This window comes from Budorcas taxicolor, chromosome 4, assembly GCF_023091745.1.
Source record: "Budorcas taxicolor isolate Tak-1 chromosome 4, Takin1.1, whole genome shotgun sequence".
Lineage (NCBI taxonomy): Eukaryota > Metazoa > Chordata > Mammalia > Artiodactyla > Bovidae > Budorcas > Budorcas taxicolor.
This window is the reverse complement of record NC_068913.1, coordinates 65969847-65985627: the sequence shown is the minus strand read 5'-3', so window position 1 is coordinate 65985627 and position 15781 is coordinate 65969847. Positions and strand designations below refer to the sequence as shown.

Genomic DNA, 15781 nt, shown 5'->3' with positions numbered 1-15781 from the left:
TGATGGTCCATACCACATAGAATTGTTATACAGGTAAAGCATTTGGAAAATGCCTGCCACATAGCCATGAATAAATGGAGGCTGCTCATTATAGCATCTAACTAGAGTTTAATTTTTCAGTAGCTGTTATTTATTTGTCCACTGGCATTGATGACTCCACATATTCTTTGTGCTGATGTGCTCCTTATACAGGGCTTCCCAGGTGCCTCAGTGGTAAAGAATCCGCCTGCCAATACAGGAGACACAGGAGACATGGGTTCAATCCCTGGGTCAGGAAGATCCCTGCCAGAGGAAATGGCAGCCCACTCCAGTATTCTTGCCTGAAGAATGCCGTGGACAGAGGAGCCTGGTGGGCTATAGTCCATGGGGTCACGAAGAGCTGGATGCAACTGAGCACACACACTCCAATTACAAGGGGGTAGAGGTGCTTCTTGGAGCTGTTTGGTTTTACTTGACTGAAACAGAGAAGCAGGGAGACACCCGCTCCAGTATAAACCCTGCACAGGGTGATATAGAGGGACTGGGCAGAAGGAAGGAGCCAGAATGGTATAAACTTCTTCATTTCTGCTTGTCCATTTGCCCCTCTTACTGATACAGGTCCCCTCATATCACCTGTGTTAACAACTGATGCACAACTTGTACTATATTTTTATGCTCACCTAATCATATGCAAACTTTACAGAGAGGGGTATATATGAGTATGTGTCTATGAGAGGTGAAAGGGTTTGTTCTCTTAAAAATGAGGTCATGCTATGTAAGCATCTTGCTTCTCTCATTTAAAATACTTCAGCTGAGACTTCCCTGATGGTCCAGTGGTTAAGAACCCACCCGCCAATACACAGGATACAGGTCCAATCCTTGATCTGGGAAGATCCCACCTGCCAGGTAGCAACTAAACCCATGCACCACAACAAGAAGCCTGTGCACCGCACCTGCCCTAATTGGAGAAAGCCCATGTGCAGCAATTAAGACTCAGTGCAGCCATAAATAAATAAATAATAATTTTAAAAGAAAAAATAAAATTCACCTCTGCTGAAGGTGGCTTCTTTCCTTGTGAGTCTGTGCTTACAATTTTTAGATGGAGTATTTATTTCAGCAAGACTCTGGGAGCCCTGTGGGACTTGTGTTGAGGATACATCTCTCTGGCAAGTATCAAATTTTCTTTGCATAGAACCCAGGAACTACCCACCCAAATCTACTTTATTTTGTAAGTTATTGTATATTATACAAATGTATATATTTGTATGTTATACATATTGGGTATACTTTACAATGCCCAAGAGCATACAGGGAACATGAATCAAGAACTCAAACACAAGTAACAGCAAACCTGCAGAGATAAAGGCTAAAAGCGGGCTTTTCCTTTTCTCCACTCAAACCTAAAATTAAATAAATAGCATACTATTTTTTTTTCTTATTGTTTGTCTTTTAGCACATTCCCACAAGGGCCTTAACTTTATGCAAGGGTTTCAGTTCCAATCCTCTAGTTAACTCAGGTCTGAGCCCTTATCTCCTGTCCCCCAGAGAGATTTAACCCTGGTTACAGAGATCTGCAATTCCATCTCACTTCTTTGGCCTCCAAGAAGTTCTCTGAGTTTCCTGCAGACCCTCAGCTCTGCATTTAAAAAGATGTGTTTATTAATTATTCTAGGAATTTAGAAGAAGATGTTTTCAGGATACCTATTTCACTATAAAGATGGGATGAAACTCAGAAACATATTGGTATAGCTGTGTACCCATGAGATGCACACCCATTCCCCACACATTAGATCCATGAGTCATCATGCTTATGGAATGCAGAATACTTTTTAAAGTGCCTTTCATGCCCCTTATATTCTTTGGTAAACTCAACAATCCTATAAGCTAGACATTACAGGTATGATTATCTTCATTTTACAGAAAAGAAATAGATTTCCAGAGAAGCTACGTGTCTTACACCACAGAGGCCAAAAAGTGAAATCATCCCCCACTGTCTTTCATCTGCACCATCAGGCTGCTGTCATAGCAATACACTGAGATTTAGTCCCTGGTCTCACCTATGGATATTTCCTCCATACTTCCTGAGCTCTAACCATGAACCAGACCCAGGGTCAGGAACTAAGACTGAAAGACCAAAGAGAAGAAAAGGAAGTCCTTCCTAGGAGCTCCTAGTTGGGAGGAGAAAACAAATAAAATCTTCAAGTATTCTACATTCAGGTACAACCTGTAGAGAGAACAGCAAGGAAAGGAACATCAAATTCTCCCAGATGCCATTGAGGACTTCTATTTTTGATGGAGGTCCAGAAATATGATGGAGAAAACACTGCTATTCTAAGCTGGCTGCAGATTTCCTCCTGTTCAGCAAAACATATTGATGTTTATAATAAAAAACCCCTCCATATGCAAAAAAGGGGAATCCGGAGAATCCAATTGCATGAAATGCTTAAGGTGCATTATTGCAAGGTTAATGAAAAGCAGTATTTTTCAAAAGGGTTTCCAGTTACTGTATAAAGCCCATGCATGTGGAACTGTGTAGATGCTCCTTGAAGCTACACAGTTTTCCTGGCTGAGATGGGGAAGCAGGGAAACACAGCTCCATTTAAAACCCTGCACAGGCGGGGACAAGAAGGGAAAAACCAGGATTGCACAAGGCTGAAGCTCTGCGCCTGACCAGCCTGGTAAAGCAGGGCGGTGCCCGCTTCCCTCTGGAACACAAACTGTATCCTAAGACAGAGGACATTTCTTGGCTTAGACAGGGAGTCAGGAGCACTTTACATTAAACTGAGGAAGTTCCATGTGATCAGAGAGGAGTCACTTCCATACTTCACCACACTCTGTCACCCCCACAAGTGACTGGAATTTAAAATCCAGCGGGGCAGAGGCAAGGGAAAATTCTCCATTGTGTTCTATCTGAATTTCATCATCCCAGGGCACTATTATTGCTAGGTTTTATTATATTTACTTGTGAAAAATAAGCTCCAGCATATGAACACGGGAAGAAGTAAGACTAAGAGAACTAGAAAACTTCCATAATAGGTGAGATGAATTCTGAGGAGTAGGAAGATGATAGATATTAGGCAGGAAAGAGAAAAGAGCAAAGCAAAAGAGGTATGCCAAGAGATGATGCAAAGAAGAGTTTAATGTATGATTTAAGCAGTTTGCTGTGCTGAGCTCAATGTCAGCCATCTCCTCTGTCCCTAAGACTTCTGTAAACAGCTACACCCACAGTCCTGGATGGATGGTACTTTGGGGAATGACAAAATCAGAGGGCTACCCCATGAGGCTGTGGGGTGGTGATGCGCAAGCAACAACATACAGAGGAAAGAAATGGACAACTTCACAGAATCTAGAAACTGGAAACTTGGAGTGACTACAAAGATTGCGCCCAGTGCATTAATTGGTAGAGAGTTCCGAGCCCACCCTACTTATAAATAAAATTCAAAGAGGCATAAAAAAACTACTTAGCCCTAAATAAATACATCTTGAAAATCTGAATGGAATAGAAATTTGTAGGAAAATATAATTTGCCTGAAGATGTCTCAGAAGAAACCAAAAATCTAACTGGTCCAGTTGCTGAAGAGAAAGAAAAGAAGTTATCCAAAAAACTGCCCCTCAAAAAAGCACCAAGTCCATAGTGTCCAGCGGAACTATACAAACTTTCAAACAGTAGGTAATTTCAGTGTTGCTTGAACTTGTCTCAGGGGTAGGGGTGTGGGGAGCTTTCCAGATGGCACTAGTGGTAAAGAACCCGTCTGTCAATGCAGGAGACATAGGAGATGCGGGTTCAGTCCCTGAGTTGAGAAGATTCCCCTGGAAGAGGCCATGGCAACCCATTCCAGTATTCTTGCTTGGAGAATTCCATGGACAGAGGAGCCTGGCGAGCTATAGCTCAGAGCTGCAAAGAGTCAGACACCACTGAAGTGATCTAGCACACACTTAGAGTTTAGAAAGAAAGAGAAACCTAAGTTATTTTTATAAAAAGTATTATATTGATATCAAAATCTAATAAATATTTCACATATATTAAAAACTAAAGACAAATGTCACTTAAGAATTCCAATACAAAAATCCTAAATACAATATTAACCAACAGAACACAGTAGGACATTAAGACAATAATATGTTATTTCCAGGTAAAGTTGATTCTATAAAGGGCAGAAACTGTGCAATATTAGGAAATCTATTGATTATTCATATCTGTTGATTTAAAGAGAAAAGTCTTGCTGGTTCCTTGAATAAATGTAAAGACATGTTCATAAAAAGGACAATTCAGCAACAATGAGATGTTAGTTTCCTCCTAGGTTAACACATAAATCTCTTAATCCAAACAAAAATATCAACAAATTGAGTTTTCTCTCTAATTCATTCTTAACTAGGCAAATTGATTCTAATATTCATATGAAAAATAAAACAACCAGAAAATCTCTGAGGAAGGAAAGCAATGAGCAGGCCCTACTATTACTAAAGCAAAAGGCACTCAGTTGTGCCTGACTCCTTGTGACCCCATGGACCATACAGTCCATTGAATTCTCCAGGCCACAATACTGGAGTAGGTAGCTGTTCCCTTCTCCAAGGGATCGTTCCAAAGCCGCAATAATTAGAACACTGTGGTTCTGGCACAGAACAGCAGGTGGACTGTGCTGCATTTCCTCCAGTGGCCATTACCCACACTTCATTTCCCAGCTTCTCTGCCCCGCTGCTGTTTTCTCCATGTATCCATTGACATTTGCCCTCTAGCTTCCTGTGGGTTCAGCCAAGTGGAGGCCCTGGCTGGAGATCAGAGGGTGAGAGGAGAAGGTCAGATGGTTCCCTCCAGATCCCTCACTGCTTTTCAGGCACTGGCTCTGATCCCTCCTACACAGAAATCTGGTAAGACTCTCTGCTCTCCTTTCTCCCTCAGGCCTAGGAGCACAGTGGCTTTCCACCATTGCTAATCTGGATGCTTTCTCATCCCTAGCAGGATCCTTGAACCTTGACCACACTTCCATGAACATCCCTTCTTTTGAACCATCAGAGTGGAATTCTATTTCCTTCCAAGAACTTGACTGATACATAGATAACAAAATGGAACAGACAATCCAGAAAGATTCAAATGTATATAGAAAGTCAGTGTATAATAAAGTTAGCATCTCGAATCAATGGAATTATGACAGACATGTTAATAAATACTGTTGAGATAAACAGAGAGCCACCTGGAAAAATATTAGAGTAAATCTTTACCTGACATGGTACACCAGAATAAACTTCACATGTAATTAAATGGAAACAAAATAAAACCACAAAATCATAACTGTAGTATAGTCATACAACGGAATATTACTCAGCTAAAGAAAGGAATTGCTGGGACTTTCCTGGTGATCCAGTGGTTAAGAATCCACCTGCCAATGCAGGGGACACAGGTTCAATCCCTGGTCTGGGAAGATCTCTCAGATCACGGAGCAGCTAAGCCCGTGCACCACAACTGCTGAACCTGCACTCTAGAGCTACTGCTCTGCAACAAGAGAAGCCACCGCAGTGAGGAATCTGCACACCACAACGAAGAGCAGCCCTGGCACACCGCAGCTAGAAAAAGCCCGTGAGCAGCACCCAAGACCCAGTGCAGTGGAAAAAAACAGTTAATTAAATTTTTAGAAAGAAATGAATTTTTAATACAACCAACAGAGATGAATCTCAAAAACACGTGGAATGATATAAAGTTTACAGAAAATAACTTGTGCTGTATGATATTCCACTTATAGGACATTCTAGAAGACATAAAAATGAATGCAGAATGGTGAAAAATCAGAACAGTGAGTCAGAAGAGTGAGTCTGTGGGTGGGAATGGGGTGGAGATTGTAAAGGGGCATGAGGGGACTTTCTGGGACGATGCTAATGTTTTCTATCTTGCTAGAGGTTTAGGTTACATCCTTAATATCTTCATATTTTGTCATATATAGATTTTACATCAAAACAAAAAAGGGTCAACAAATATCAAACTCTAGTTTGTGGTATGCATGTGGATTTACTTAAGAAAGAGTGCACTTATATCTGCAAAATAATTTTAAATGCAAAAATAAGATAAATGAAGGGATGAATAGAGGGATAGATAAATAGATACATAATAAAGCAAGTACAGTTAAATGTAAATGGTAGCATCTAGGTGGTGGGTATAAGAGTGTTTGCTATAAAATTCTTTCAGTTTTGCTCTGTTTTAAATTTTTAATTTTTTAAAATACTAGAATAAAAAGTTCTGACACTGTATGACATGGATAAACCTTAAAAATACTATACAAAGAGAACTAAGCCAGTCACAAAAGGACAAATACCATGTGATTCTGCTTATATACGGTACCTAAAGTGTCACTGTGTAAAGCAAATTCTCAAGCCTCTCCTTTCCAGCAGATTAAAACTCAGCCTTCACTAAAAGGGAAAGAGAGATGAATCTGAATGTAGAAAGTAAAATAGTGGTTGCCAGGGGATGACTGTGGTGGTAATGGTGAGATATTAAATGTTTCTCAATGGGAACAGTTTTAGTTTGACAAAATGAAAAAAGTTCTGTGCATGGATAGTGATAATGGCAAAACAACAATGTGAACATAATACCACTCACTAAATTACTCTTAAAAATTCTTAAAATGGTGAATTTTGTTATGTATATTTTACCAAAATAATAAAAATAATTTTTTTAATAAAAATAAAACTACTAGGAAAAAATGGGAGAATTCCTTGATAGACTTGGATAAGATTAGAGAAGGCCTTTATCTTTAAAACTGTGACTCAGAATCCAGAGATGATTATCACAGAATTGTTGATAATAAATAAAACTGGAAACACCTCCAGAATCCATCAATTTGAGAGTGAGAGATAAACTATACTATACACAGAAGGGCATCCATTAAAAACAATGATGTATAATATATTGATATTTAAAATGCTCATAAAATATTACTGAGTAGAAAGCATTATATCATAAAATAGCAAGTATAAAATGATATCTTTTATATAAAATGTGTGTGTGTGTGTGTGTGTGCCTAAAGAGATACTTGGAAGGATAGTCAACAAAATGTTAATGGTGGTTATCTTGGGCTGTTTGTTAATGCTTTATTCTTTGCACTGTTCTACACTGACATTTTTTCAACAAGCTTGTATTATGTTTATAAAAATAATAAAGCCATTTTCAACTCATACTAAAATACTGAAAGAAGTAGGTATCTACTACTATATATTTTCCCTTGATACCTTCTAGCTATAAACATTCATTAATGCAAGGACTCTGTGTGTGTGTGTGTGTGTGTGTGTGTGTGTGTGTGTGTGTGCGCACCAAGTTAACCCTCAGGAAAGATGGACTCACTGACACTTGAGCTCCCAAGTCTCTCCTTCATAAAGGTTACAAGTCAGACTTTATGAAAGGAGGAGGAGAGGTGAATCTGAATGGCTAAAAGCTAAACCTCTATCAGTCTGCACTTTATAAAAGTTCCAGTGACATTACTCACAGAAGCTGTCATACAAACAGCATAGTATGTTCAGTATGTCGTACAAACAGGTGAAGATGCTGTGCTCTGGAAAACCGTCAGATGACCCCAAAATGCCTTTAGTGAAGACAATAATACTAGTGATAAAAAAAAAAGCTTGTAAGAAGGGTAAATAAATGTGTTTGGGCACATAATGAACATGCAGGTATTTGTTAAGTTATTGAATAAATCATATCTCAGGAAAATCAAAAGAAAAGTGCTTTATGAAATGTAAGAGTGGGAAAAATGGTATTCTAAACTAATGTATTTACTGCAACTTGAGATTTTGAGACAGGTGTAACAGAGTAACAAAATAAATATTAAAAATTTTTTTCTAGTCCTTTCAAAGTTTGTATGTTCAAGTAAGCTATTAAAAAAAATTTTTTTGAGGGACCTTCTCAAAGGGGAAAAAGAGGACTCACCTTGTACTGGGGGTCATTTCATTTTGAGACAACTTGAAAAGCAATGTGAGGTGCAGGCAGCGGTCAGCGGTCCCTAATTATCTGACACTCTCATCCTCTCCCCACTTCCTGACCCAGTAGAGCCCAAATCTCAGGACATAATAAGTGAAAGGCTAGAGGCTGGAGAGGATTCCTCCTCCCCGGGGAGCCCACAATTAGTATGGCTATGGAAAAAGTGGCAGAGAGGAAAAAGCAGAAACTCTCACTGGCTGGCTTACAGACTAGTCATCGCCAAGGTCACAGAGTGAATGAAAATCCCTTCCGCAGCCTTTCCCCCAGAGTGGGGCAGGGTCTGGTTCTCAGGGAAACGACATGTCCCTCGGGCAGGAAGAGAGGACTGGATTCACCAGATTCTTACTCCTTGTTCATGCAAGGGCAGAAGTTCCTTGGCATATCTTAAATATTACTCATTGCAAGCAATGAAAAATTACTCCCAATTACTTTAATGCTGATTTTAAAAGCCTTTAATATAATTAGACATGGCATAATTGGAGCAGTTGGAAGAACAGGACAGGGGAAAAATGTAGGACTACAAGACTTCCTTGGTGGTCTAGTGGTTAAAAATCCACTTGCCAATGCAAGGGACAAGAGTTTGATTCCTGGTCGGGAAGATTCCACATACTGCTGGGCAACCTGTGCGCCACTACTGTGCCTGAACTGTAGAGCTCTCAAGCCACGACTACTGAAGTCTGCACACCTAGAGCCCATCCTCCCAACAAGAGAAGCCATTGCAATAAGAAGCCCAAGCACCAAAACCAGAGAGTAGCCGCTGCTCAGTGCAACTAGGGAAAGTCCACACATAGCAACGAAGACCCAGAGCAGCAAAAAATACACAAATAAATAAATTAAAACTATGGGGAAAAAAAAGAACAGAGGAATAAACTTTCTCAATAGGGTGTTAACTAGCCACTCAGAAAGCAAACTAAAAACATACACACACACACAAACTACTGTCTAGATTGAGCAATTTGAGTAAGTTACAGATAATATAACACCAAGGATGACGTATGTGTGGGATCTTTGTCCTTAATCCCAGAAGTGGCAGTCTAGGGCCTCTAACATATGAGAGGACAGAGTTAGAGACAAACAGTGGTAAAGGGATTATTAGCCCACCACAGTATGATATTTGCTTTAAACTGAAAACATCTGATCAACAGCAACAGCAAGAAACACTTTCAAAACTTAAGCAGTGTCCAGAAAATACAGCTGCCATTGACAACCCCCTTCCCCCAAGGGAGTTTCCAAATTGAGAAAAGACTGACCCTTAGCACTAGGAAGTACAAAGTTTCAGCTGTCCATTAGCATGGAAAAGTTCAATAAAACCTTTCAGATTTTCTTTCCCAGTGAAGCCCTAAACAGCCTCTCTTTTTTGTCAAGTTGGTATATAAATCTTTACTTCTAGCTATTCAGCAAGTTACTCATTATTAAGTACTCCCTCGGGTGAATATAAATAAACCTTGTCTTTTCTCCTCTTAAGCTACTGTCAGTTAATTTGCAGGCTCCTGACTATAAATCTAAGTGGGTAGAAGAAATCTTTTCCTCCCAAAGGCAGTAACCTTATCAGGAGTCGCAGAAGACGTAGATGGAAACCAAGTAGCAGGCAATAAAGTTCACCAAGACAGGGAATTCCCTGACAGTCCAGTGTTAGGAGTCAGTGCTTTCACTTCCAGGGCCAGGCTTTGGTCCCTGGTCAGGAACTGCTGTTGCTGCTAAGTCGCTTCAGTCATGTCCGACTCTGTGCAACCCCATAGACGACAGCCCACCAGGCTCCTCTGTCCCTGGGATTCTCCAGGCAAGATTACTGGAGTGGGTTGCCATTTCCTTCTCCAATGCATGCATGCATGCTAAATCACTTCAGTCGTGTCCAAGCCTGTGCAACCCTATGGACAGCAGCCCACCAGGCTCCTCTGTCCACAGGATTCTCTAGGTAAGAATAGGGGAGTGGGTTGCCATTTCCTTCTCCAACTAAGATCCCACAAGTCACCAGGCATAGCCAAAAACAAACAAATTCAGCAAGACAGTGTTTCAAGACCATCATCTGACAAATACTGGTTGCAGTCTGAAACCAATTCTTATAGGATACATCTTTTCCAAATGTTAAAACAGCAGTACAAAAAAGGGGTGAGGAGATAACAACTGAAAATGGAAAAAGCCCCAACAACTTTAATACACAAATTGTTAACCAAAAATAATCCTAATCAATAATGTCAAAGTCTCTCTTCATCCAAAGAAATTTCTGACAAAAGCTAGGCGCCTCAGACAACCTACTTCTGATGATTACACAATAGACAGGTAGTTGTGGAAGGTTTTTTTGTTTATCTGGTTATTGGTTTATTCTGAGCAGGTCAGGAAGCAACAGTTAGAACTGGACATGGAACAACAGACTGGTTCCAAATATTGTCACCCTGCTTATTTAACTTCTATGCAGAGTACATCATGAGAAATGCTGGGCTGGAAGAAGCACAAGCTGGAATCAAGTTTGCCAGCAGAAATATCAATAACCTCACATATGGAGATGACACCACCCTTATGGCAGAAAGTGAAGAGGAACTAAAAAGCCTCTTGATGAAAGTGAAAGAGGAGAGTGAAAAAGTTGGCTTAAAGCTCAACATTCAGAAAACGAAGATCATGGCATCTGATCCCATCACTTCATGGCAAATAGATGGGGAAATAGTGTCAGACTTTATTTTGGGGGGCTCCAAAATCACTGCAGATGGTGACTGCAGCCATGAAATTAAAAGACGCTTACTTCTTGAAAGGAAAGTTATGACCAACCTAGACAGCATATTCAAAAACAGAGACATTACTTTGCTAACAAAGGTCCATCGAGTCAAGGCTAAGGTTTTTCCAGTGGTCATGTATGGATGTGAGAGTTGGACTCTGAAGAAAGCTGAGCACCAAAGAATTGATGCTTTTGAACTGTGGTATTGGAGAAGACTCTTGAGAGTCCCTTGGACTGCAAGGAGATCCAACCAGTCCATCCTAAAGGAGATCAGTCCTGGGTTTTCTATTGGAAGGACTGATGCTGAAGCTGAAACTCCAGTACTCTGGCCACCTCATGCGAAGAGTTGACTCATTGGAAAAGACCCTGATGCTGGGAGGGATTGAGGGCAGGAGGAGAAGGGGATGACAGAGGATGAGATGGCTGGATGGCATCACCAACTCAATGGACATGAGTTTGGGTAAACTCCGGGAGTTGGTGATGGACAAGGAGGCCTGGCATGCTGCGATTCATGGGGTCACAAAGAGTTGGACACGACTGAGCAACTGAAATGAACTGAACTGAACTGAACTGAGATACCTTTTATTAAAAGTGAATCAACTTCATCCTTACTTTCTACCAGTGAGTGAGGCCACAAAGTTCTAACAAAAGCCTACAAAACACCATGCTTAATATAAGCCAGATCTCGCCTCGGGTTTTGATACCATATCTTCACAACAGTATCATAAGACAAGAGTTAGGAAACTAACACCATCCTCAGTTAGACAAATCTCAGAGCCTTTAATGTAGATAAGAGGAAACATCTGGCCTTACTGGCCTGACTCTGCACCCCAAGTCTAACTTTCCCCTTAAAATTTTTGGCTTTAGGTCTCACCATAGTAATATCCAAGGTGACTATTTCTTCCTTAATTTGATATCTCCCTCCCAGAACCAATGTACCTTCTTTGGTTTCCCTGAGTATAGCTCAGAAAATACAAAGCTTTCAAAGAATGTTACTAAATATTAGTAAACTGAAGGACTGGGAAATGGGAAATAAACCCACATCACTTAAGACAAGTAGTATAGAGAAACAGATAAGAATTCCAGAATTCGACTATTTAGGTTTAAATTCTGGCTGTCATTTTCTAGCTGTGTGACTTGACCTCTCTGTGCCTTGATATCTCCATCTATAAACTGATAACTAAATGACCCATCCTACCATCTTGTAAAATAACATCTGGTACATAGCACACAAGCATATATTCAGTTTGGTTTGTAAAGTAAAGGTTTTGGTTTGCAGCACAGCTACTTTTCTCCCAGATTCACAAGTTCTGTGCTGTTCTCCCCAGTACCTGGAGAAATCCAATCTATTTCAAGCAAGGGCTACCCAGACTCACAGAAAAACACAACTCATCTCATTTTTAAAGATGATAAAACTGAGCCTTATCTGCAATTTCAACTATCTAAACTCACCACACTTCAAAGATTCAAGTTCTTTTTTTTTAAGAGCAAAGGATAGAAATTGAATAACATTGTGTAAGTATCCTTAGGTGATATAAAACTCAGAATGTCATCTTTAATTTGAAATTTTCTTTATGAAAGAAAGTGGAAGGAATGGAAAAAAAGAATCTCATTCAATCAAAAAGTTAAAGCTAATAGTATTCCCAGGATGCATTCATCAAATCTAGAACAGAAATTAATTCAATGCAAATTCCTAGAAATTAGTTTTCAGGAATTATGCAATATACAAATCTACTGTCCATATCACCAGAAGTATGATGAAAAATATGTTAATATTCTTCCATAGGCATATATAGTTGTAATTTAACTGATATCACACACATATATAATCTAACATTGAATCATTGCAGAAACAATCCATGTTTCATCCAATATAACTGTGATAGACTATAAGATCATCTAAAAAAATTTTGTATCCTACACATTAGAAAATATTAAGCCTCCAGATGCTTGAATAATACCTTACCTTTGTATAGTACTTACAGTTTGCAAACCAATTTTTATCTCCATAGTTTCCTTTGAGCTTCATGGCATAGGAACTACAATAGGCACTACAACTCTATTTGTACTGATTTTAAAAGAGCAGATAGCACAGGTTTAGAAACTAGAGGTCTCCTGCCCTAGGAGGCAGAGAAGGCGATGGCACCCCACTCCAGTACTGTTGCCTGGAGAATCTCATGAACGGAGGAGCCTGCTGGGCTGCAGTCCATGGGGTCGCAAAGAGTCGGACATGACTGAGTGACTTCCCTTTCACTTTTCACTTTCATGCATTGAAGAAGGAAATGGCAACCCACTCCAGTGTTCTTGCCTGGAGAATCCCAGGGATGGGGGAGCCTGGTGGACTGCCATCTATGGGGTCACACAGAGTCAGACATGCCTGAAGCAAGTTAGCAGCAGCAGCAGCAGTAGCCCTAGGAGGCAAAGCTTAGCAAGACCTAGGTATCCTAACTCCAAATCTGGTTCTCTTTCCACTAACACCACAAAAATATCCTATAAATGGGAAAAACTAACATATTTTATAATGATAAATCCATTCAAGGGCAATATGCATGTGTATTCTTTTAATTTTTGTTTTAAAATCTGTTTGAGTGAAATAATAACAAATAAAAGCCATAAACTCAAAATTCTCAAGGGAATAAGGATTCATATATCCTGACCTCTCATGAGTCAAAGTGTGAGTCAGTCCCTCGCTCCACTTTTTCTCTTTAGAGGAACTAATATTGCCCACGAAATCTAATGAGTCCTTCTTGAAAACTCAATGGACAATAGCAATGAGCACCACAGCCTTGCTTGGGATGAAAGTGAGGATTTATGTATGAGACCAAAAGACCAGCTGATGTATTTAGTAACCTTTCTAGTGTGATTTTTTTAAATTACATGTACCAACTAAGGACTTTTCCTCCCACTTACACAAAAACAGGACCTACCCTATGAAATGGACCTTTGAATATCTTAAACCCAAAACTGAAGTTTTACAATTTCCTTCAGTTTCAGCTGAAAAGTTTTAGAGATCTGGTTCAGGTATAGCACTCAGTACTTCTACATGCACAGTGTCTGGTTAGGTTTTCTAGCTACCTAGTGAGAAATGAATTAGTATCATCTCTATGTCACAGATGATAAAACTGAGGCACAAGGAGAGTATCCTGCCCAAGATCACAATGAAAGCAGGTGATGGAGATCCAGACCCACCACCAACCCCAAGTCTCATGTGCTCTCTTCGCTTCTCTCTTTACCCTTAAAATGTCCTCCCCCAACCACACACCCCATGTCCCTTCAGCAGAGACAGGTTTCCTTTTTCACACATGGTGAAGCAGGAATTGGACAAGCAGGAATCTCCTGTCCTTTTTCCAGTTCCCCTGGGAGAAAGGTACACCTCCTTTCCAAAACAACAAGGACTATGTTTCCCCGTGGTGCAGACGCCAGTGCAAAGACGGGGAAAGGGATCCTTAGGGGGTAAACTGCCTTGACAGCTACTGTTTAAACGCCTGTGAAAGATGATCCTTCTGAAATAACTCCTTATTGAAATGAGTCAGAAATGAGTCTTAACTTGTGAAAGTTAATGGGCAATTTTTATGGAAAAGAGATTCTGGGCAAATTATGGGCAAGAGAACAAGAAAGCCTAAATCCTGTTGAGAGACAGAGCTTTCACTTCTCCCTTTGAAGTTAAAAAGGGCCCCTTTAGGTCTCCACGGAGCGGCTCCCCGCGATCCTTACAGAAAGGAGGAAACTTACCCGCAGCGCTGGGGCTTCGAGACAGCTGGGACTGAGGCATACTCTCGTCACTGTTCAGCACCGGGGACAGCTCCGGACTCGCCAACTTCGCGCGCCCCTCCGGGCTCGGCGCTACCCGCTGAGACTCCCAGGCTGCAGGCAGGGTGGCCGCCTCTCCACACCCTGTTCCAAGCCTCCCGGTCTTGTGGAGCACAAAACGGTCTCCGCGAGCAGCGAGGGCAGCCGGAGGCGCCTCGGGCTGGGGCGGTGGCGACGAGCCCAACTGCACCACGGCGTTGCGGGACCGGGACCGCGCCAGCGCTGAGGAGACGGAGCCCATCTCAGGGGGCCGGGCTGGGCCCAGGTGAGCGGCCAAGGCTCCCAGTGGGACCCACACCCCTTGCCTGCAAGAGGTTTACTCTCTTCTCGCGCCGGGGCACCTCCAGCCTCTGCTCCGCCTCTGACTCCGCGCGGGTGGCAGTCCCTCCTCAGCGCGGGGGAGAATGAGGAAGCTGCAGGGAGGGCTGCGTGTCCACCCCGGGTGGACTGAGGAGGACCCAGGCGATGTCTGCGCCTGTCTGATGATCCAGGGTGGATGACGACACTTGGAGGGGTCCGTGTGCAGATGTTGCCCCGAGACTTTCCTGGGGATTGGAGGGGAGGAAGGGGAGTGGCATTAAAGGAGGGAGACTTTCTTCCTCTACTTTCTGTACTTTGGTCACATGGGGCCAAAGGACTGGCACCTTCTTCCCGCTCCTGCCGACACTTCTGGGCTGCCACTGTCCCTGGGGAGGATGAACGGTTTAGCCAAGGCAGAGGAGGAGCCTACATTTGTTTTCTTCTCTTCTCTTCTTAGGACTAATACCACTACTCTTCCAGGCTGTGCTTTCCTGCAAAGCCAGGCCTGGCTCCTGGCTCTCCCTGAGGAAGGCTTGGCAATCCCCTTCCCAGCATGCCTCCTCCCCATGCCCTCATCCTGGAGGGGGACTGAGGCCAGAGAGGGAAGCCATGGTGTAAGGGGAAGCAACTCTGCTGGTTCTCCTCAGGAAAGCGGGGAGGCAGGCACCAGCCAATCTGCAGGGTTTCCATGAAGGGAACCCAGAGCAATCAGGGGCCCTATTAATGGGCCTGCGCTGCTGGCCCTCTCACTTTTCTGACTGCAGTGCAAAGGTGGTGACACCTAACTTGGATCCAGAAGCAGGAAGAGCAACCTGGGATTAAGTTTCAACTAAAATCCTATTAATTCAGGAGATACAGGAGATGTGGGTTCGATCCCTGGGTCAGGAAGATACCCTGCAGGAGGAAATAGCAACTCACTCCAGTATTCTTTTAGGAAAACCCCATGGACAGAGGAGCCTGGCAGATGATAGTCCTTGGGGTTGCAAAGAGTTAGACACAGCTGAGCATGCACGCCCCTT

At 41.9% G+C, this 15781-nt stretch overlaps 1 protein-coding gene across 1 annotated transcript in view; it reads right to left on the bottom strand.

The window, feature by feature from the left end:
* Window positions 1–14703, bottom strand: part of PDE1C (phosphodiesterase 1C) — a 609137-nt gene extending 594434 nt beyond the window's left edge. Inside the window, exon 1 of the mRNA XM_052638578.1 lies at window positions 14385–14703. Within this exon, the coding sequence (XP_052494538.1) occupies window positions 14385–14703 (319 nt within the window). The remainder of the gene's footprint in view (window positions 1–14384) is intronic.
* Between the last annotated feature and the right edge of the window lie 1078 nt (window positions 14704–15781).